This window comes from Phocoena sinus, chromosome 10, assembly GCF_008692025.1.
Source record: "Phocoena sinus isolate mPhoSin1 chromosome 10, mPhoSin1.pri, whole genome shotgun sequence".
Taxonomy (NCBI): Eukaryota; Metazoa; Chordata; class Mammalia; order Artiodactyla; family Phocoenidae; genus Phocoena; species Phocoena sinus.
In genome coordinates, this window is record NC_045772.1 from 34,694,754 (window position 1) to 34,720,018 (window position 25,265).

General features: G+C 34.8%; 1 protein-coding gene across 1 annotated transcript in view; it reads right to left on the minus strand.

Moving 5' to 3' along the window:
- Positions 1 to 25,265, minus strand: part of LRRIQ1 (leucine rich repeats and IQ motif containing 1) — a 178,283-nt gene that overhangs the window by 85,466 nt on the left and 67,552 nt on the right. Inside the window, 3 exon segments of the mRNA XM_032644164.1 lie at positions 3,558 to 3,768; positions 6,461 to 6,907; positions 8,843 to 9,019. Of these exon segments, the coding sequence (XP_032500055.1) occupies positions 3,558 to 3,768; positions 6,461 to 6,907; positions 8,843 to 9,019 (835 nt within the window).

Sequence of the window (25,265 nt, forward strand, 5' to 3'; positions counted from 1 at the left end):
TTCAGTCAATAGCACCCTTCATTTTGGAATTTTTTTTTTAAACTCCTTTCTTTTTTGATTCCTTTATCCAGTATTTATGCTCCCTTGGTTCCTTGCTACCTTTCAAAATGCTTTCTCTCTACATGGCAAATGGGCCTGTGACTTATTCCTGCTAGGGAGGTACCCTTCATATCCTTTCTTCCCCAACCCTGTCCTAACAAGGTTCTAAACATCAGTTATCCCTCCTCCACCCCACCCCCCTTTTTCTTACACCAGTGTAATTATAAGATATCAAGATTAGGCGCAGACCTAGGGAAAAGAGAGTATAAAGGGAATTCTTTAATACAGACCTTCAACGACAAGAGCAGAAGGACTGACTCATCATGGCTCACAATGGATCCAGCCTAACTTATCAGGGATACGACTTCTGCAAAGCTCTAAACTGTAATACACAGTATATATTTTTCTGGTGTGACATGTATAGATACCTCCCTCATGAATCTGTGTAGGGTCAGGAATTAAAGTCCCAGCCACCTCTGTTCAGTTTATGGGAAATAAAGGTAATATAAATGTGTAATAAGTAATGTTCAGATTCTTCTTCTAAGTTATTTATTCATGTCAAGGTTTCAATTTTTCTCCCAGCCATCCATCTATGATTAATTCCTCTTTCTCACACATTCAAATCAATTCCCTGGTCAGAGTCCTACCTATATTAGACATATCCGACATCTTTTTCTTCTCTAACTACCATCAACTCCCAATCCCAGAACATACTCATACCATACACTTGTTTCTTGCTAAAATTGTTCACACATCTCTGCCCATGTTTCTCTTATATTCTCTTAATATTCTAGTCCTTACAGTCTAGCTGTACTATAACTTATTATTCCAGTAATACGAAATCCTATGTTCTTTTATTCCTACTATCTTTTTTACCTGGAATTCCATTCTCTTACATATTTACATTGAGCCCTATTTCTCAAGCTGTATCTTATATCCTTAATATTAGTTAGGGTAAGGTAAGCGCTATAAAAATATATCCAGAAATGTACAATAATTCAAAACTAATTTATTTCACGATCACATAACAAGCATTGAGAGTGAAAACAAGACAACTGGCGTCAGTTTAACATAAAGTGATTCAGATATCCAGGCTTTGCAACTCTGCAATCCCAAGAGACAGCATCCAAGGATGCCCTAAAGGCTGTCTTCACTTCAGCCAACCAGAAAGGGAAAAGAATATGAAAGAATGTTTGTGGGAGGTTTTATGGGCCACACATGAAGTGGTGCATATATTTTTCATTTACTCAGAAAAAAGGGCCATACTAAAAAGTGCAAGAAAAGCTGGAATATCTAGGCTGGCAGTATGCTAGGAAGAGGAGAATGTGGGTTTTGGTGAGCACAGAGCAGTCTCCACCACATCCTTCATAAAATCTTCATTTTGCTCCTTCTAAAGCCTGGGCTCTTTCTACCATATCATGCTGTGCTCTCCAGGATGGTTAGACAGTCTAGAAGTCATATTTTTAAGACGAATAGTTTAAGAAACTAGATTGTAGTCAGGAGAAGAGAAAATGAAGTTGAGTTGACTTCAATGATTTTAAGTATAATACCATGATGTACCTCAGAAGAGACTTGTTCTAAGTTGCAAAGAAAGGCTGAATTATGCTTACATTTGTTACAGAGACAAACTTAACAAAAGGACATTCAACAGATATATGTCACTGAGCTAGACTATTTCATAAAGTAATGAACTTCTCTTTATTGAATAGAATGAAGCAAAAGTTTAATATCTATTTACCATCAATGCTGAAAAATGTATTGCTCATCCACTCATGACAGGAGGAAGTTTGGACTGCATGACATTTTCATTCCTCATGCAGCAGAACAGTATTTTGAGACAGTAACTGAGGTTCCTTTCTTTTCCTCAGAGTTTCCTTGAATCCATTGACCTCCCTCCACTCCCAACCCATTCAGGCATCAGTAACAGCTTTGTCTATGCATTGCCCTTAGGAATAGAGTCCAGACAAATTAAGTCAACTGAAGTACTAAATATATTCATTAGAACCATAGCAAAGATAATTCTCTTGAAAAACTATGGCTTTAATAACAAAACCCAGAAACTTAATTTTAAGGCTATTTTTTCAGTTGCTTATGCCAATACCTTATAGGCATCCCTGACTCCTCTCTGTCTTTCAAAGACCACATCCCCATGTACTAATATCATCAGGTCTACCTTCAAAGTATATACGTATACCCTCAAGATAAATCAACATATATTTGGGAATGTGATTTTCTTACCACTTCTTCTGCAATACTCTGGTCCATGCTACCAAAATCTACACTTTGGATTACTGCAATAGCCTCCCAATTTTGCTGCTCCTACTACTGCCTTCCTATATTATAATCACAACATAAAGGAAACTTGGTCATGTGAGTCCTTTGCTCAGATTCCTGTAATATCTTCCCATGTCATTCAGAGTAAAAGCCAAAGTCTTTACAATGATTTAGGATTTATAAGTCCTACTCTTCTCCCCTTCACCCCTCTTCAGTCACACTGTTTCTTACTGCTCTATAAACACTGTGGGTATGCTCCTAAATCAGTGCCTTTGAATCTGATATTCCTCTGCCTGGAATATTCTTCCCCGAGATACCCAACGGCTTATCTCCTGCTGCAATGTCACCTTTCCTGGTCTTCCACATCCATCCTGTCTAAAATGATTAATTTTCCTTAGATACCCCTGTCCCGCTTCTCCTGATTTATTTTTCCCCTTAGTACTTATCGCAATCTAACATACTTACCTTATTTATCTGCACATCCCAACATGTAAGCTAGTAAAATTTTTGTGCCAAGTAATAGTTACTAAATGAATGAATAAAGGGAAACACTACAGTTTTTTTTAGTTACTATCATTCAATTCAGGTGTAGTACCATGAATTTCCAGACTTTTATTTTATGTATGTATTTAACCCACCAGGACATAAAACTCCATGAGGGAAGAGATCTTGCATGCTTTGTTCCTAGTTAAATTTCTTGAACCTAAAATAGTGCTTGACAAACAGTACGTTCTAAAAATTATTTGATCAGTGAATAAATAAAAGGATAAATGTGATCACATTGAACTTCATTTTGAAATCTGATCTTGGTGAGGTTCTGAATTTTTATGTTAAATGGATATTTGAAGGACTTTAACAATTATTTTAGTAGATTTTTAAACATGCTTCTAGAAATAGCTATAGATTAGGCCAAGAGAGACCTGCTTTGACTAATCAAGTGTTAGCATATGTGGCAAATGCCACATCTGAGCAGAAGTTTTAATATGATTGTGTGGTTCAGCTTGATCCTCAGTCATAAGAACAGTATTTAGAAATTATAGACTACTCCTTAAGCCTAGATACTCAGCAGAAGCAAAGCCAACCTGCGGCTAACCGGCAGCCTACATGTCAAGTGAATAAGAAATAAATCCATGTATTTGTAAATGGCTAAGATTCAGGGATTGCCTGTTATACAGAATAACCCAGTGAAAGATAACTAATACATCTCTCATAATTAATTATTTCACCCAAAGATTAAAAGTAACCTGAATAAGAATAGCAGCCTTCTCCCTCTGTTCTTGGATGTTCACAGTATTTTTTATTTCTTCTTTCTTTAAAATAATTTGGTTTTCAATGCAGGAATTTGACTGGGATGTCAGGGGTCCTATTGCAGCAGGACGTAGCTTTATAGAGAAATGAATCTGTCTGCGCACAGTGTAACCACGCCAGCATGCCTGAATTACCATAGCTGCCATGCTATTAAGAGGAGAAAAAAAAATATTTTTAGTACGCATAAATATACAGTTGTAGTTAAGAGGTCCTCATAAGATATATTTATTTGTAAACATAGACTATATAAAGTATTATTTAAAAATAAGACCCATTCTTTTATTTAACTATAGTCATAGAAGTAAAAATAATATGGAAACCTTAAAATCTGAAGGAGAGAAATGGGCCAGTAACTTAGAGAGGGGATATGAGTACTAGGGATTTTTGTTTCTTTTAAGGAGGAAGATATTATCGAGATTTTGTATGATAGCAAGGATGCTGAACCAGTAGAAAGGGGGGAAAATGATGATGCAAAAGGGGGAAAAATATAGGAGTCAGTTGGCAAGAGAGGATGGGATCCTGTTCACAGCAGAGAGACTAAGTTTTGAGAGGACGAAGAGCCCCCCTTCTCTCTAAGAGAAAGGACCCATCAGGTCTGCTAGCTTCACTTTCCTATCTGCCCATGGACAAATACTTAAATCATTCTCTTATAAGCCCAGTAGTAAATGCTAACATTTTTTCCAGCCTACATCTATTTACCAATTTCTGGCACTGAATCAATCAACACTGTGTTTTCCCCACATCCCCATAAACTGCCCAGCAACATTACCAAAATTTGAATAATAATGTACATTGATTGTAAGTGGGTTCTCAGCTTGCTTAATCATTTAATTCTTCATCATTGGATATGTTTTCCTTTCCCACATAGATTATTGCAGAAATATTATCAAGGTACAAGGTATAGTCAAAGTGCTAACCACTGGCTTAATTGTTCTTCAAATCTTTGGGTTTAGTTTTAAAAGGCATATCAAGGAGAAGTGATTCATGTATATTCACCTTTTCCAGGCTCCCTTGAAAAAGTTTTCAATAATTTTATAATTGCCAAGCCCAAAGAAATTTTTTCATTCCTCATACTAGTGAGTTTAAGGCAAAATGGAATTAAGTGATAAACTGCCAGACATCACCTTATATATATTTTTCTCATAGAAATATATTTGTGGGAAATTAGAAAGGAAAGATGTAACCATTTTCTATTGTTATTAATACTGTCATCATCATCATCATCATTTTACCTAAAGCTTGTGGAAGCCTTCAATCTATTTTGCTATGAATTGAAGTTAGTGGATAAATTTTTTTTCTGGCTTAAGATAATCTACTCGTACTCCTTATAGGAAAAAAAATCATGCTTCAACAAATCATTTCCTCCTCCTAGGGTAAATAGAACTTAATAAACTTTAATATGGAATTAATTCACATTTGGTCATTCAACCATTAATTCATTCCTTCATCTTTTGAACAAAACTGAGTTAAAGAATTTGAAAAAGAATAGATATATGTATAACTGAATCACTTTGCTGTACACCTGAAACTAACACAACATTTTAAATCAACTATGCTCCAATATAAAATAAAAAATTTTTTTAAAAAATAAAAAAAGAGTTAAGGAATTTAAGACACTATAATATGCATTTGCGTGATAAAGAAAAAGATCTGAAAACATATTTGCAATGCATAGCTGGTAAAGAATGAAAGGTCTGTAAGAAAACACATTTAACCTGAGACAGCATCTTATATTTCTCTACAGATACATACAAGTTTCACTGACTGTAACTGTGAATTTCTTGTAAAGCTGACCAGTCATTTAGTGCTTGAATTCCTCAGCTCACTAACAGCAAAATTTCCCGCGGAAGAAAATAAAAAGGTACATGAGGGATATTTTCCTCAGTGACACTAACAACAGGATGTTTTCCACCACGCAGAAAGCCGGGAGAGCAGGTAAAGAAGCTGACTTTAGGGCTTCCTAAATATAAGGTGCTCTCCATATTGGGAAAAACAGCTCGTATTACTACTATCATCATCATCATCTTTTATCTAGTAAAAATAATGATGATAAAAATACCCTTAGCATAGGAACACATGTAAATTATGCTTAGGAAACGCCTACACAACTGACAGTGAATCTTCCTGAAACACTGAATGGCAAGGTTCAGCAAGTGGGTATACATTTTCTTTTCCTTTTATTCTTTAGGTCTTTGGTTTGTCTATATTTTCAGTTCCTCATCCTTCCTTATTATTATCATTTGGCTATTTTATTTATCATGAATTAAAAAGTTCTAAATGTTGTTTATCTGAAATTTCAGTAGGAAATGTCTGGAGTATTTAGAGCTAACGAGATTCAAATAGGCAATGTCTACGGTACCCTGGCTAATACTATCCCAAAATATACCAATGTACCCTGGCATGCTGAATATTTTAAGCTCAAGGAATTTGAGAAAAGGCATGTGCAGGAAGGATTTTCTGACGTTCCCTGGAAGCATGTCATAAGACCCTCATGTGAGAGGTCTTTATAATATTTTAAGAATAATGGGATTATTTTATTTCTTCTTAAAAATTCATTTTAATTATTTAGAGATTAGAAGGCAGAAAAAATAATTTCACAGTTACTCATTTTAAATTAAATAATACTAGTTAATTAAATCAGAACCTGCCAAATTTCAACCAAATTGATCTGCACTGTAATTAATAATTTGTGCATATCATAAAAACATAAGGGAATTAACAGGAAATATAATAGTGATTGAAATCCTTTACCAAATTATTATTTGGTAACAATGACTAAGATTATCCATAAAAAGTAATAAAATACAACTGTAAAAGAAAAATGATCTATAAATCTTACATTTTTTCATGATGTTCAGTATTCTGGCAGTTCTTCAATAGAGACCTTGTCATTACTGTTTCCATGAATGGTATTTTGGTGAGGAAACTGCTTGCCTTGCTGTCTTCTCTTTTCTGGCCTACTATTTTTTCCTGATTTCTTCCTTTAGTATCTTCACATAAGGAGGGGTTGGTTAGTGAGGAATGACTAGAGCCAGAGTCCATCCATTTCTCAGAAATACCTGGTGAGTCCAGTTTATGCTCATTTGCATAAGAGTAAAGGACTCTATTTTGCAGTATGCTGTCACTGTTTGTAGGAGGCAAATGATTTTTCTGGGCTTCTGATTCTTCTCTCTTGGTGATACTTACATCCCCATGTTCATGTGCATATCGACAATCATTACTAAGTGTCATCAATTTCTTGAAATAATGGCAGAGATTTTCTGCAGCATCCAACGTGAATATATTTCTGAGCAAATAAATAATGAGGATGTTTAATAAGAAGAATTATATCAGCAAATATTAACACTTATACAGGTTTTGAAAATATCCCTGTGTGGCCTGACATATTAAATTTTACTACAAAATTCATTAAAAACTTATTTCTGATTGTTTATATAAAAATTTATCTTATTTCTCACAAAATGTAAAAATTTTGTTTACTTAATTTCAATCCATTAATCCAGACAAAACGTCTGGAAGTTTTAGAATTTTTATCCTAGGTACCTTTGGTACAAATGAATGAGAAAAATCCAAGCTTTTACTGCCATAAGCATGAGAAATGATGGCTGACTAAATTTGGAGAAGTTACTTATGAAACAAGTTAAAAGTACTTTGTACATTGACTTTTGCCATGCAAAATATTTGTATTGGACTTTTAAACAAATAAGTTATATCATGGGAAAGTTTTTATTTCCATTTTTCTCTGGAAAAAAAATCCATTGCAAAGAGAATTCAAATACTTTAAGACGTAAATGCTTGTGATTCTCTTGAACAGTTGTTGGATTTAGCTATACCAAACAAAATGAAAGTTATAATTATTTCCTAAAATATAGAGATAGACACCTCGTATGTTTACAAATGTAGACATTAGCCTAGGTTCTTCCAATACATTTTGATATTTTGTATTTCCTTCATTTTGTTGGTGAATAATGCAGAAAAGGTTCAGTTCAATATTGGATGTCAACTGTTTATGGTTAAGTGTTGAATTCACCACCATTTATGATCAAACATAAAAAATACAGTCTATTTCCAATTCGCAAGTAAAACTTTCATTGTAATAACAATAAATTCTCGCAAAGAATTGTAAATCTAAATTTCAACATAAGGGGTGTCAAGAGTCACCTTTACATAAAAATTGTAGATTACTATACATACACAAGAAGATATCAGTTTAGATTTACAAAAAGATAAATGTAAATAACCTTAGTTTTTGTTAAAAGTAAACATTATAAGAATTGGAATTATTTTTAAAGCTGTGAGATTTACTTATAATATGAATAGGCTATATTTAAAAAAATTTAAATAGAAAAACCAACTCTTACATAGTATGAGCATGTACGAAAGTACAAATAGCAAAAATTTAATATGTAATTTAGTAATTAAATTTAGACATTTGGAAGCACATAACTGTTCCACTTATAATGCAGAATTATCATAAGTAAAATAATTTTCCTTTTTCATTTGTGTCTTTTTGGAGCAGTATAAATTAGGAAATACAGTTTTAAAAAGATCAATTGTAATTAATTCATAGTAATGCATTCAGAATTCGGGGTGGGGAATGGGAAGTTCTCTTTCTTTGATATATTTTTAGGACTCTGCTCTCAGCCTCTGTCCTCTGAATGTGTGCACATGTTGACTGCTTTTCTCCACTGTGCTCCCATAATACCTTAATACACAAATATATGTGAAATATGATTCCTTATATAATAAATATACATAATAAATATCATATGTTTTATAAAACTTGCCTTGCTCCATTGTAACTATTTATTTAGCTAATTTTCTCTTAATGTAATCGTGAATTCTTTGAGGGTAAAGTGTAATATTTAGCTTATTATATGTCTTGCCCATCAATAATTGTTGAAAAATGTATGACTGATTAATTGAATGAACAGCTGAATGAATGTTTGCATCTTTTCTTGAAGCTATCCTCATGCTTTCATTTATTTTCATCTAATTTTAGCTTTTAAATTATATTCTAAATTATGTTCAAAATACATATTAATACATTTCAAATAATAAAAACTGATGCCCAGAAGTTCTTTTCTAAAGAGACAATATCCCTAAAACACGCTGTACTAGTACAAAAGAGTAGCATTGTATTGATCAAAATAATTTTTAATCACATGTATAAATTGCATTATATCTTTCAATTATGACAAGGGGGAAATAACACTCTTACCTTTCTCCAGTATATTTTTTGGCTAGTAAGTTAAATTCTCTAATCTGGGACTGACAAAGTACCAGGAAACGCTCTAATTCTAGTTCATAGTGCTCTTCAGTGTGACTTTCTGAATAAGAGGTTAGCATTTCACCATTGAGGATTTTTACAGCAGGTAATATTTTAAGTAGAGAATCCCTATTGAAAACAGGAAAAAAATAATTTTGAAAAGGAGAGTTTATATCTAAAATAACCATATGCCTATTACTTAAATAATATAAATACAGAGTATATCTCTGAAACTTATTGATTTTGTAGAGAAAATTATACTGTTAAATTTTTTAGAAAAAATTCTTGTATCATGTCATGTACAAAGTTTTAGAGATCTTGACACACATTTAACCATTTTCTTCTTTTTCTTCTTTAGAATTTTATTTTATTTATTTTTTTATACAGCAGGTTATTAGTTACCCACTTTATACATATGAGTGTATATATGTCAATCCCAGTCTCCCAATTCATCACACCACCACCACCACCCTCACCACTTTCCCCCCTTGGTGTCCACACGTTTGATCTCTGCATCTGTGTCTCAATTTCTGCCCTGCAAACTGGTTCATCTCTACCATTTTTCTAGGTTCCACATATATGCGTTAATATACAATATTTGTTTTCCTCTTCCTGACTTACTTCACGCTATATGACAGTCTTTAGATCCATCTCGTCTCTAAAAATGACCCAATTTCATTCCTTTTTATGGCTGAGTAATATTCCATTGTATATATGTACCACATTGTCTTTATCCATCCATTTGTCGATGGGCATTTGGGTTGCTTCCATGTCCTGGCTATTGTAAATAGTGCTGCAATGAACATAGGACTGCATGTGTCTTTTTGAATTACGGTTTTCTCTGGGTATATGCCCAGTAGTGGGATTGCTGGGTCATATGGTAATTCTATTTTAAGTTTTTTAAGGAACCTCCATACTATTCTCCATAGTGGCTGTATCAATTTACATTCCCAACAACAGTGCAAGAGGGTTCCCTTTTCTCCACACCCTCTCCAGCATTTGTTGTTTGTAGATTTTCTGATGATCCCCATTCAAACTGGTGTGAGGTAATTCCTCATTGTAGTTTTGATTTGCATTTCTCTAATAATTAGTGATGTTGAGCAGCTTTTCATGTGCTTCTTGGCCATCTGTATGTCTTCCTTGGAGAAATGTCTACTTAGGTCTTCTGCCCATTTTTGGATTGGGTTGTTTGGTTTTCCAATATTGAGCTGCATAACCTGTTTATATATTTTGGAGATTCATCCTTTGTCCATTGGTTCATTTGCAAATAGTTTCTCCCATTCTGAGGGCTGTCTCTTTGTCTTGTTTATAGTTTCCTTTGCTGTGCAGAAACTGTTAAGTTTCATTAGGTCCCATTTGTTTATTTTTGTTTTTATTTCCATTAATCTAGGAGGTGGATCAAAAAAATCTTGCTGTGATTTATGTCAAAGAGTGTTCTTCCTAAGTTTTCCTCTAAGAATTTTATAGTGTCCAGACTTACATTTAGGTCTCTAATCCATTTTGAGTTTATTTTTGTGTATGGTGTTAGGGAGTGTTCTAATTCCATTCTTTCACATGTAGCTGTCCAGTTCTCCCAGCACCACTTATTGAAGAGACTGTCTTTTCTCCATTGTATATCCTTGCCTCCTTTGTAATACATTAGTTGACCATACATGCATGGGTTTATCTCTGGGCTTTCTATCTTGTTCCATTGATCAATATTTCTGTTTTTGTGTCAGTACCATATTGTCTTGATTACCATAGCTTTGTAGTAGAGCCTAAAGTCCGGAAGCCTGATTCCTCTAGTTCCGTTTTTTCCCTCAAGACCACTTTGACTATTCGGTGTCTTTTGTCTCCCTATACAAATTTTAAGATTTTTTTGTTCTAGTTCTGTAAAAAATGCCATTGGTAATTTGATAGGGATTGCATTGAATCTGTAGATTGCTTGGGTAGTATAGTCATTTTCACAATACTGATTCTTCCAATCCAAGAACATGGTATATCTCTCCATCAGTTTGTATCATCTTTAATTTCATTCATCAGTGTCATATAGTTTTCTGCATACAGATCTTTTGCCTCCCTAGGTAGGTTTATTCCTAGGTATTTTATTCTTTTTGTTGCAATGGTAAATGGGAGTGTTTCCTTAATTTCTCTTTCAAATTTTTCATCATTAATGCATAGGAATGCAAGAGATTTCTGTGCATTAATTTTGTATCCTGCTACTTTACCAAATTCATTGATTAGCTCTAGTAGTTTTCTGGTGGCATTGTTAGGATTCTCTCTATATAGTATCATGTCATCTGCAAACAGTGACAGTTTTACTTCTTCTTTTCCAGTTTGTATTCCTTTTATTTTTTTCTCTTCTTTGATTGCCGTGGCTAGGACTTCCAAAACTATGTTGAATAATAGTGGTGAGAGTGGACATCCTTGTCTTATTCCCAATCTTAGAGGAAATGCTTTCAGTTTTTTACCATTGAGAATGATGTTTGCTGTGGGTGTGTCATATATAGCCTTTATTATGTTGAGGTAGGTTCCCTCTATGCCCACTTTCTGGAGAGTTTTTATCATAAATGGGTGTTGAATTTTGTCAAGCTTTTTTTTCAGCTATTGAGATGGTCATATGGTTTTCTTCTTCAATTTGTTAATATGGTGTATCCCTTTGATTGGTTTTCGTATACTGAAGAATCCTTGCATTCCTGGGATAAATCTCACTTGATCATGGTGTATGATCCTTTTTTTTTTTTACATCTTTATTGGAGTATAATTGCTTTACAATGGCGTGTTAGTTTCTGCTTTATAACAAAGTGAATCAGTTATACATATACATATGTTCCCATATCTCTTCCTTCTTGCATCTCCCTCCCTCCCACCCTCCCTATCCCACCCCTAGGTGGTCACAAAGCACTGAGCTGATCTCCCTGTGCTATGCAGCTGCTTCCCACTAGCTATCTATTTTACGTTTGGTAGTGTATATATGTCCATGCCACTCTCTCGCTTTGTCACACTTACCCTTTCCCCTCCCCATATCCTCAAGTCCATTCTCTAGTAGGTCTGTGTCTTTATTCCTGTCTTACCCCTAGGTTCTACATAACATTGTTTTTTCTTAAATTCCATATATATGTGTTAGCAGATGGTATTTGTCTTTCTCTTTCTGACTTACTTCACTCTGTATGACAGACTCTAGGTCCATCCACCTCATTACAAATAGCTCAATTTCATTTCTTTTTATGGCTGAGTAATATTCCATTGTATATATGTGCCACATCTTCTTTATCCATTCATCTGATGATGGACACTTAGGTTGTTTCCATCTCTGGGCGACTGTAAATAGAGCTGCAGTGAACATTTTGGTACATGACTCTTTTTGAATTATGGTTCTCTCAGGGTATATGCCCAGTAGTGGGATTGCTGGTTCTTATGGTAGTTCTATTTGTAGTTTTTTAAGGAACCTCCATACTGTTCTCCATAACGTGTTGTTGGATTCTCTGCTAATAATCTGTTGAGGATTTTTGAGTGTATATTCATCAGTGATACTGGTCTGTAATTTTCTTTTTTTGTAATATCTTTGTCTGGTTTTGATATCAGGGTGATGATGGCCTCATAAAATGAGTTTGTTGGTGTTCTTCCTCTGCTATTTTTTGGAAGAGTTTGAGAAGAATGGGTGTTAGCTCCTCTCTAAATGTTTGGTAGAAATCACCTGTGAAGCCATCTGGTCCTGGACTTTTGTGGGAAGATTTTTCATCACAGTTTCAATTTCATTACTTGAGATTGGGCTGTTCATATTTTCTGTTTCTTCTGCTGCAGTCTTGGAAGGTTATACCTTTCTAAAAATTTGTCCATTTCTTCCAGGTTGTCCATTTTATTGGCATAGAGTTGCTTGTAGTAGTCTCTTAGGATGCTTTTATTTCTGCGGTGTCTGTTGTAACTTCTCCTGTTTCATTTCTAATTCTAATGATTTGAGTCCTCTCCTGCTTTTTCTTGATGAGTCTGGCTAATGGTTTATCAATTTTGTTTATCTTCTCAAAGAACCAGCTTTTAGTTTCATTGATCTTTGCTATTATTTTCTTTGTTTCTATTTCATTTATTTCTGCTCTGATCTTTATGATTTCTTTCCTTCTACTAACTTTGGGTTTTGTTTGTTCTTTTAGGTGTAAGGTTAGATTGTTTATTTGAGATGTTTGCTGTTTCTTGAGGTAGGATTTTATTGCTATAAACTTCCCTCTTAGGACTGCTTTTGCTGCATCCCATAGGTTTTGGATCATCGTGTTTTCCTTGTCATTTTTTCTAGATTTTTTTTGATTTCTGCTTTGATTTCTTTAGTGATCTCTTGGTTATTTAGTAATGTATTGTTTAGCCTCCATGTGTTTGTGTTTTTTACGTTTTTTTCCCTTGTAATTGATTTCTAATCTCATAGTGTTGTGGTCAGAAAAGATGCTTGATATGATTTCGATTTTCTTAAATTTACTGAGGCTTGATTTGTGACCCAAGACGTGATCAATCCTGGAGAATGTTCCATGCACACTTGAGTAGAAAGTGTAATCTGCTGATTTTGGATGGAATGTCCTATAAATATCAATTAAATCTATCTGGTCTATTTTGCCATTTAAAGCTTGTGTTTCCTTATTAATTTTCTGTTTGGATGATATGCCCATTGGTGTGAGGTGTTAAAGTCCCCCACTATTATTGTGTTACTGTTGATTTCCTCTTTTATAGCTGTTAGCAGTTGTCTTATGTACTGAGGTGCTCCTATGTTGGGTGCATATATATTTATAATTGTTATAGCTTCTTCTTGGATTGATCCTTTGATCATTATGTAGTGTCTTTCCTTGTCTCTTGTAACATTCTTTATTTTAACATCTATTTTATCTGAGTATTGTTACTCCAGCTTTCTTTTGATTTCCATTTGCATGGAATATCTTTTTCCAACCCCTCACTTTCAGTTTGTATGTGTCCCTAGGTCTGAAGTGGGTCTCTTGTAGACAGCATATATATGGGTCTTGTTTTTGTATTCATTCAGCAAACCTGTGTCTTTTGGTTGGAGCATTTAATCCATTCATATTTAAGGTAATTATCGATATGTATGTTCCTATGACCATTTTCTTAATTGTTATGGGGTTTTTTTTTTTGTAGGTCCTTTTCTTCTCTTGTGTTCCCCACTTAGAGGAGTTCCTTTAGCGTTTGTTGTAGACCAAGTTTGGTGGCGCTGAATTCTCTTAGATTTTGCTTCTCTGTAAAGCTTTTGATTTCTCCATTGAATCTGAATGAGATCATTGCCAGGTAGAGTTATCTTGGTTGTAGGTTCTTCCCTTTCACCACTTTAAATATGTCATGCCACTCCCTTCTGGCTTGTAGAGTTTCTGCTGAGAAATCAGCTGTTAACCTTATGGGAGTTCCCTTGTATGTTATTTGTCATTTTTCCTTTGCTGCTTTCAATAATTTTTCTTTGTCTTTAATTTTTCTCAGTTTGATTACTAAGTGTCTCAGCATGTTTCTCCTTGGGTTTATCCTGCCCGGGACTCGCTGTGATCCCGGGAGTTGGGTGGCTATTTCCTTTCCCATGTTAGGGAAGTTTTCAACTATAATCTCTTCAAATATTTTCACTGGTCCTTTCTCTCTCTCTTCTCCTTCTGGGACTCCTATAATGCGAATGTTGTTGCGTTTAATGTTGTCCCAGAGGTCTCTTAGGCTGTCTTCATTTCTTTTCATTCTTTTCTCTTTATTCTGTTCCGCAGAAGTGAATTCCACCATTCTGTCTTCCAGGTCACTTATCCATTCTTCTGCCTCAGTTATTCTGCTATTGATTCCTTCTAGTGAAGTTTTCATTTCAGTTATTGTATTGTTCATCTCTGTTTGTTTGTTCTTTAATTCTTCTACGTCTTTGTTAAACATTTCTTGCATCTTCTCGATCTTTGCCTCCATTCTCTTTCCGAGGTCCTGGATCATCTTCACTCTCATTATTCTGAATTCTTTTTCTGGAAGGTTGCCTATCTCCACTTCATTTAGTTGTTTTTCTGGGGTTTTATCTTGTACCTTAATCTGGTACATAGCCCTCTGCCTTTTCATCTTGTCTATCTTTCTGTGAATGTGGTTTTTCCTAACCATTTTCTTGTAAAACACAAATGGTAAATTCAAGCAGTTGGAAACTTGGGCTGCGAATAAATAAAACACTGCATTATGAGAAGAATATTATCAGACACACTCTTTTGTTTTACTTTAAGTTTTTGACTGAGTTGAGTGTTTTTTGCTGCACACGGGCTTTCTCTATTTGTGGCGTGCAGTGGCTACTCTTTATTGCAGTGTGTGGGTTTCTCATTGCGGTGGCTTCTCTTGTTGTGAAGCACAGGGTCTAGGTGTGTGGGCTTCAGTAGTTGTGGCACACGAGATCAGCAGTTGTGGCTCATGGGCTCTAGAGCACAGACTCAATAGTTGTGGCTCACGGGCTTAGTTGCTCCACAGCATGTGGGATCTTCCCGGACCAGGGCTTGAAGCTGTGTCCCCTGCATTGGCAGGCAGATTTTTAACTACTGCGCCACCAGGGAAGCCCAGACACACTCTTTTAAAAATAAGATAATTAAAATAATTTTACCAAAAGTTGTTGTTTATTTCAGAAATAGGTGTGAATTCTGATTGTTTCTCAGTGAAATACAGTGAGTCGAGGGTTAAACCAAAACAAAAGGGGTGGTGATTACCCCATATTACATGATCTGGAAAATCTAAATTTATGGTATTTCTCCTTGAATCTTAATAAAGATTATAATAAGAATCTCCCAGATATGAGCAAAAGTCTTTATCAATTTAAAAGGCCAATGCTATGAAAACCCAGATCAGAAAGCAAGAGTGGTCCACCAAGCCCAGCCACGTCGAAGTACTTCCCAAGCCTTTCACAAGAAGAGTGTGTGGGCTTATTTTTACAAGGCTATTGATGATCACAGGGGCAAAATAAACTTCTTGAATGAGTAAAACTTCTTACTAAAAAACTAACAATTCCCATGAGGAAAACTACAAATCAGTGACAGAAGATACCAAAGACTAAATAAATGGAAAGATGTCACATGAAAAAAATCTTTGTGGATAAGAAGATTCAATACTGTCAAGAAGTCAGTTTTTCCCTACTTGATCTATAGATAGAACACAATTCCAACTAAAATACCAGCAAGATATTTTGTGGATATCAAGAAATTGATTCTAAAGCTTATACGAAGAGGCAAAACAAGCACATAGCCAACTTAATTTTGAAAGAGAAGAAAAAAGTTGGAAGAATGACACTAGTTGACTTCAAGATTATCTATGAGGCTACAGTAATCAGGATAATGTGGTAATGGCAAAAGAATAGTCAAGTAGATCAATGGAACATAAGAGAGAACCCAGAAATAGACCCACATAATACAGTAAACTGATCGTTGACAAATGAGCAAAAGTAATACAATGGAGAAAAGATAAGTCTTTTCAACTACTGGTGCTAGAACAACTGAACATCGCCATGTACAAAAAAAAAAGGAATCTAGACATACAGACACAGACTTCTCACCTTTCACAAAAATTAACTCAAAAAGGATCACAGACCTAAAAGCAAAATGTGAAAACCTAAAACTCCTAGAAGAAAAATAGAAGAAAATCTAGATGACCTTGGGTATGGTGATGACTTTTTATATACAATACAAAATACACATCTAAATTATTAATGAGTTGAATTTCATTAAAATTAAAAATTCCTGCTCCTAGGGACATTGTCAAGTAAATGAGATGATAAGTCATACACTGGGAGAAAGTGTTTGCAAAAGACATATCTGATAATTGACTGTTATCCAAAATATGCAAAGAACACTTAAAACTCAATGATAAGAAAATGAATGTCTTGGTTAAAAAATGAGCCAAACTCCTTAAAAGACATCTCACCAAAAGAGATATAAATATGACAAATAATCATTAATTAATGAATTGCAAATTATAACAACAATGAGATACTACTACCTACCTATTAAAATGTCCACAATCCAAAACACTGATAACGATGTGGGGAAATAGGAATACTCATTAAGTGTTGGTGGTAATGAAAAATGGTAGAGACACTGTGGAAGATAGTTTGGTGGTTTCCTACAAAACTAAACATATTTTTATCATTTGATCTAGCAATCAGGTTCCTTGGTATTTACCCAAATGAACTGAAAATGTATGTCTACACAAAAACCTACCCACACATGTTTATAGCCGTTTTATTGGTATCAGCCTGAACTTGAAAGCAACCAAGATGTCCTTCAGTAGGTAACTGATAAACTGTGATACATCCATACAATGCAATGTTATTTAGCATTAAAAAGAAATGAGCTATCCAGCCATGAACAAACATAGAGGAAACTTAAATGCATATTACTAATTGGAAAAAAGCCAATCTGAAAAGGCTGTATGTTGTATGATTCCAACTGTGTTACATTCTGGAAAAAAAGCAAAACTATGGAGACAAAAAGATTAATGGTTGCTAGGGGTTAAAGTAGAGAGAGGGATAAAAAGGCAAAGCACAGAGGAGTTTTAGGGCAGTAAAACGATTCCATATAATACTATACGGTGGATGCATGTCATTGCACATTTTTCAAAACCCATAGAATGTAGAACACCAAGAGTGAACTCCTATATAAAACTATGGAATTTGGGTGATAATGATGTGTCAATGTAGGTTCACTAATTGTTAAAAGTGTACTTCTTTGGGGCTTCGCTGGTGGCGCAGTGGTTGAGAGTTTGCCTGCCGATGCAGGGGACATGGGTTCGTGCCCCGGTTCGGGAGGATCCCACCTGCCGTGGAGCGGCTGGGCCCATGAGCCATGGCCGCTGAGCCTGCGCGTCTGGAGCCTGTGCTCCGCAGCGGGAGAGGCCACAACAGTGAGAGGCCCGCGTACCACAAAAAAAAAAAAAAAAAAAAAAAAGAAGTGTACTGCTTTGGTGTGGGTATTTACAGTGAGGGGGGCTGTACATGTGTGGGGACCAGGGGTATGTGGGAATTCTCTGTACTTTCTGCTCAATTTTGCTGTTAACCTAAAATTTCTCTAAAAAATAAAATTTATTCATTAAAAAACAAGCAGTTCCTAAACACTAAATGAAGGATGGGAGGGTAAGATTACTAAAATACTAAGAGTTAAGAAGGCAAAGCCCTAACAACAGTTATTCCTTTTACCTAGACTGTATAGTCAGGACTGGTATATCTATTTATGCAAACACAGTTGTAAAATATAATTTAATTACTTTTTAATGGAGGAAGTGGTCCATTAAGGCAAAAATGCATAAGGCCAACCAAGATCATAATGCATCCCTGTGTAGAGTTAAGATCTTGGTAGCCTTGGTATTAAATAAAATAATCATCAGAGAGGTACAAATACAAATACTTTTTTTTTTTTTTTTTTTTTTTGCGATACGCGGGCCTCTCACTGTCGTGGCCTCTCCCGTTGCGGAGCACAGGCTCCGGACGCACAGGCTCAGCGGCCATGGCTCACGGGCCCAGCCACTCCGCGGCATGTGGGATCCTCCCGGACCGGAGCACGAACCCGTGTCCCCTAGCATCGGCAGGCGGACTCTCAACCACTGCGCCACCAGGGAAGCCCACAAATACATTTTGATGAAACAAAATAGAGGAATACCACAGTTTTTCATTTACTGAGGACACAGTTGATTAGCTCTCTACACCCTTCCACCACTCCAGAAATGATCCTTTTTTTTTCTTACAGATATTTAATAAGGAAAGAGAGAAAGGATTAGATTTGGCTCTTCGGGGTAATTATCAGATGTTTTACAATGTTAAGAAGCAGACAAAAGCTTAATGGTTTGCTAATAAAGAGTTAAAGCTATTAAGAAAATTTGAGCCCATATATTTTGAACTTTTTAGGAGGCTTGAAGCTAGAAATGCTTGCCAAATCAAAAACTACCTACCATGTTTACCACAAAGGGTTAAATAAACGGCATATATTGTGTTTCTGCTTACATTCATTTTAAGATATGGTTTGAAAGCAGGATGCTACATTAAGATAATATCTATTCACCACAGGTGATGAGGTAATCAGAGGTGTTCACCTCAGAGGTACAATATTAAATATAACATAAAATCTTTAACTGAGGCTCTCATCAAAGCAAGGAAATATTCCACCCTACCAAATAATTTATTACAGTACTAAGGAAGCTACACTGTATTCTAAATCTTTACCAAAATACCCAGTGTCAAGGTTTCTTCAAGGCATGACTGTAATGTCAAAATAACTTATTTATTTATAATTATAAAATGCCAGGTATGAAATAATGATTTTTGAGATGTGATAATAAAGGGTATTGAAAGTTAAGACTGCATTGGTGCTCATCCAGCTTAAAAAAGATTCTCTAATTCTATTACTGGTCCTGTTTCTTCAAAGTATATTTCCTACATTATAGAAGATCAAATAAAATACTTTAATAACTTGATGGAAATAGTTCTTGAGAATAGCCAACAGTTCTAATTCTTTGGGTACCAAGTGAATTTCTACCTGGTACCTTGGTCTCCAGAGTGGACCTGACTAGCAGAAGGAATGAAGTGTGCCAGTGACAGCCTCTAATGTTTGAAAAAGGTATGTCTTATAAGGAAAATTAATAAAGCATATTACCTTATTATAAGTTGGATTTCTTAGCAGTTAGGTAAAGCTGATTTTCTTTTCTTCTAGTGTATAACCATTTCAGTAAGCTTTTGTGTGTACAAAACTTTTTACCAGGATGGTGGACCCACAGTGGTAGTGCAGATGCAGTAACACCTATAAGACACTCTTGAGTGGTCATCTTTCAGGTCTCAGTTTGGCTAAATGAGGAGGTGTCAGAAAAAAGAAGGCAATACTCATGTTGCTAACATGAGAACCTCAGGGTCCAACACATCTACCCCTTGTGTTAGTCACTCTCAAAATTCATTGAGATGAGAATTCAAGCTAGATCCCTATGTGTGCCTCCAGCCCTGAAGGGTAGTGTTTCTGAAAGGACTGTCCTTGAACTACTGTATCAGTGGTACTTGGGGTGCTTTTTAAAATGCAGAGTCTTCAGCTACACATAGACCTCTACTGGCAGGTTCAGGGGAATCTGTATTTTTAAAACATAGTCTTTCTTGTGCACCTTAAAGAGTAAAACCACTACATTGGGAAGAAAATAGACCTCAGCACATTATGCTAAAATCAGAGATGATCAGGTTTAAAGTAAAAAAAAAAAAAAAGAAACAAAAATAATTCTTAAAGAAACTCAGAAATTCAAATCATTTGCAAATTGTCCTAAATTTAAAAAAAGGCTTGCATGGAAACTTATACCATAGTCTATATATCAATAATATCAGAAGAATTTGCTAAAACAAGGGATACTGTGGTCCTGGGCAGTTACATTCCAATGATATGTCACTGATTAACATTGCCATTGGTTTTATATAAATGCTGTGAACTTTTTAAAGAAAACTATTCCTGTAACTCTAAAATTAGAGAGTACATACCAAATAAATAAATAGCTTTCTACTCAGAAATAATTGATGGTTGGAATAAAGAGCCATTTTAACCAAATAATCTAATATAATCCAAGAGGCAAAAATATAAGAATTTGCTTTATCAGATTAAGGAACAGATCAATATTTTACCACAAACATTTTACCTAGTAAAAAAAGGCTTATGCTCCAGACAACCAAGTAATGAAAAATAATTTCAAAGGTAATACAGGACATTAGAGTTCTTTCTAGGTGTTGCAACTGGCATCATGTGGAAGCTGTTGAGATGTTAATTGACACGGATCAGCAAAATGATAGTTTTATCATTAAATGTTATATTTTTGACATGGTTATTGATATAGATATCATCAAGTATAATATTTTAGCTACACACAATAGTTCTAGAGAATGTGGGTCAACAGTGCTTGAATTTTTACATTTGGAATATTTTGATATTACACTCATCACCTTTACGTTAAAAGTTCCCAGTTTATTTTAGTCACAATATTTTGAACTTCTTTGGATGTAAAACTTTAGTTTGCTTGGATCTTCAAGAATATGACAGTGTCTTCAAATTTGTGAATCACATAATAAATATCCAGATTGGAGTTGGTGTTTTATTTAAACATTTTTTTCATAAGTCTTTTTTTTAAGGAACAATAGTCAAATTTGTATAAGTTAGTAGGGCATGAATTGGCCTTAAATTCAAATGCAGCCTTATAAAGAGCCTATGATAAATATATTAGAAAGCACTGTAACAAGTTGATTCATGTTCAGAATGAAGTATAAGGACACTGTGAGATCTCAGCCTTAGTTTTTCCAGCTGGGCTCCTCCTAGTCAAGGGCTGAATCAATATTTCATTTAGTGAAAACTTCCTGGTGAATATTCTGTCACTTAAGAAGCTCTATTAATCATTAATGAATGAAACACATTCCCAAAGGAAATTCCAAACTGAGTCTGTGGATTAAGTTTTAAAAAGAGATTTCTTTTAGTACATCAGTTTTGTTCGTGTTATCACTGGCTAGACATGAAAGTAAGAAGCCAATTGGGAAAATCTATAACTAATCCCTTCGTTGGTATCAAGGGGTTATGTAAAGTTCATTGGAACATACTGGTTAAAGTCTGAGTTGATCCTTTCATTAACAAATCCATATTTTATAGATTACTAGATTTGAACCTCTTTAGATAAATGAATTTCTTCTTAAAATTATGAAAGCTGCATTAGAGCAACTGATCTAAGTGAAATTTGATAGGTAAAATTTTCAAGTTGCTATTAGTCTAGTCCATAAAAGTTAACTTAAACATAGAAATTGTAATAGCTAAATAATTGTATATATAAATACTACCTATTCTCTTTCAGTATTGATTATTTCCAATTAAATATTTTCTTTAAAACTATAAAGTATATATACTTAGTAAGGGTAATAAAATGTGAATGTTTATCTTTATATATGTATTACAGTGTTATATCAATAGATTTTACCAGAAGCATATTTTATTCAATAAAATAGTGCTTATGCTTTCTACAAACAAAATAAAGAAAAATAAATAAATTGAAAGGTTACTCAGGACATAGGTTTGTTTCTAGTTGTTGCAACATGGCAGCTGTTCAGATGGTAACTGATACCAGATCAGCAAAGGAATTCATGTCCTATTTGCCCAACACCTAATAGAAAAACCATTGCCCCCTAAAGAACTTGCTCTGAATAATGGGCACAGCTGCTATTTTTATTTGTCACGGTATGCCAACTATATAACTTGTTCTATAGAATTACTTGGGAAACTCTCTAGAAACAACCCATCAGACATTTTCATTATAAATAATATCACCTGCTAAGCAGTCTTTCAGACATGATTACACTCTTCTTTTTGTATGGGAAATTTCACTCTAAGATCTGGTTCCTAGAAATGAGGAACCAAAACTTGGGGCTTAGTGCTTTAAATCTCAGTGTAAGAGAAGCACAGCCCTAGAATGTAAGCTAGTGCATCTGGATGGGGACCTTGACTGCTTCTATTCCAGAAAAGGGAGTCCTTCACCAAGCTGGTAAGAGGTCTAGAAACATATCTAGGTGGCCTTTTCACATATGCACACAAAATCCTTAAATAGTTTTAATTTCTGATCACCTTATGATTTGAGATTAACTAATAGTTGACATTTCCTATAATAACTTGTCCTAAGATCAGCTTCTCAGGAAACTTGGAGAATGTGATAAATACTATGGTTCCCTAGGAGTCTGAGGACTCCAATTTTAGAACTGCAGATACTGATAATTACTGCAAATCAACAATAATATAAATTTTCAATTTATAGAAAATAACATTTTCAATCACTAAAATAAAATTGAATAAATTCAATAGAAAAATTAGAGGGGCTGAAACATGCATTTTTTCAAGCTTTTACACATTATAATGTAATTAAATTCAGTAATGTATTCCTCCAACAAATAATTTTGGGTGTCTACAAGGCATACAAGGACTCTAAACTATAAGGATCTGTACAATAATCTGGGGTCACTTCTACTACTTAATTTTAGCCATTTTTTAATGCTTGGATTTTCATTTAATTTGGCTACTTTCCCCTAATCTCTTGTCACTTTTATACTAAAAACAAGCTTCCCCAAATACTATTTTCATTTTCATACAACTATTCAAAATTTCTCTATAGCTCCTTAAAAATAATGGCTAGCATTATGAAGTATGCTTTCTGACAGGCACTACTGTAAAGTGCTGTCATGTGGTAACATATTTATTCCTCATAGAGACTCTTGGTATGTTCAGTAAATACTCTGTAAAATGAGAATGATAATTACAGAACCTAGCTCAGCTGCTGTGAAATGAAGGAATATATATATAGGTACTTAGCCCACTCTCTGACACACTGTAAGCACAAGTACTTGATTTCTTACTTCTTTCCAATAGTATTTCCACTATACCCACTTTACTTGAATAGACTGGCCTTCTAACAGAGCCTAACTTCACCTTTCACATTCCCTCCTTTTTTGGATATTTCCTCCATCAGAAGTGCTTTCTTTTCTTTTAATTTGGTTTTCCTTTTTTTTTTTTAATTTAATTTTATTTATTTAGTTTTTGGCCACGTCGTGCAGCATGTGGGATTTAGTTTCCCAACAAGGGATTGAACCCGTGCCCCCTGCATTGAGAGAGCAGAGTCTTAACCACTGGACCACCAGGGAAGTCCCTGATTTTCAGTCTTACCAAACTTTTGAGGTTTAACTCAAAATTTGCCTCTTCAGCGCAGGCAGTTTTCCCTGGTCACATTAAATTAAGATAATATTTCCAAATTTCTAAAGCATATCTCTTGCCTACAATAATCATCTGACACTTATATTTTATTAGGTACTAAAATCTAATAGTTAAGAGCACAGATTCTGGAGCTAGACTGCATGGATTTGAATCCTGGGTCTTTGACTTGCTAGCTGTGTGAAACTGGGTAGGCTACTTAGCCTTTTGGGAACTCAGTTTTCTTAAGTATAAAATGGGGACACTAGGTTGCTATTTCATCAGGCATATTGTGAGGATTAAATGAGAATGATGAGAACGATGTTGGGCACAAAGTCAATGCTGTTTCAGTGTTTGTTACCATTAGTTTTCATGGTTATCATTTTTGCATACATTTTCTATCCCTAACAAGATTATAAAAATGACTTGAAATCATGGGTTACATTGAATTTCCCTTATAATGTCTAACATGTTAGAACACTGGTTGCACATAGCAGGCATACACTAAATACTTGGTGATTGAATAAGAACCCATATATAGTCTGGTAGGCCTAGTAATAGAAAATAATAGATTTTTGTGTGCTTACCGTGCTCTAGGAATTGTTATCAACAAGATATGTGCATTATCCCATTCAAATCTAATGGCTATACCATAAGATAGGTACCATTTTTATCCTCATTTTACTAATGAAGATTCAGAGACACAGAAAAGTTAAGTTACTTGCCCAGGATCACAAAACACGGGGCAGGAGGAAGATGTCCTTGTTTAAAAACACAATGATTTCCAAACTTTAGTGCACACTGAATCACACAAAGGGCTTGATAAAACAGATTACTGGGAATCATCTGCTAGTTTCTGATTCAGTGGATCTGAACAGTGTTCAAGATTTTGCATTTCTAACAGGTTTCCAAGTGATGACGAAGCTGCTGGTCTGGGGGATACACCTTTAAGAACCACTGCACTGTGTTATACTCTTTCCTCCATGCTATACAGCTTAAATTGCACTTAGAAACAGATGTTTCTAAACTAGAAGTTGACAGGTTCTGTTCTAAAACATGTGGAAACATACCAGGTTTCCCTAAAAAACACTGTAACATTAGAAATTTATGTGGAAACTGAGCTTTAAAGAAAAAAGAAAGAAAAATAGATTTTCTGGCAAAAAGATAATAACTCCTCTGTGATACTCATCAATGAGAAGCAAATCACACAGGTGTTTGACTTGGTGTAAAAATGCTACTGTTTTCTTAACTAAACGTCAATTAACAAATTCAAGAAACCAATACATCTAGAAAGAGAATGTCACAGGTTTGCAGTGACCTTAGACAAGGGAGGGAACAGCGACTACTCCCTAGACTCTCTTATCTTTTTCTACAGGTAGATTAAGTCAGGTAAAGGAATTTTAAACATAATCAGATCATTGGTTCTTCTGTAAGATACCTTATATTCCTCTGAAGTACTCAGAAAAACAAGGATCTTCCTGGCTATGGCCACACCTCACAGGGAAACCAAATCAGGGGAAAGAGTCAACTGCTTCTGCCCTAGGACTGGATGTCACAACAACCTTTTCTTCAGTTATTCATTTCTCCCTGTCTATATTGTATTCATAAATTATTTTTACTACCTGGTCAAATTGATAAGACTTGCTGACTTGATCCAAACTTAAGATCCTGAAATAGATTTTCCTACCTGAATTTTA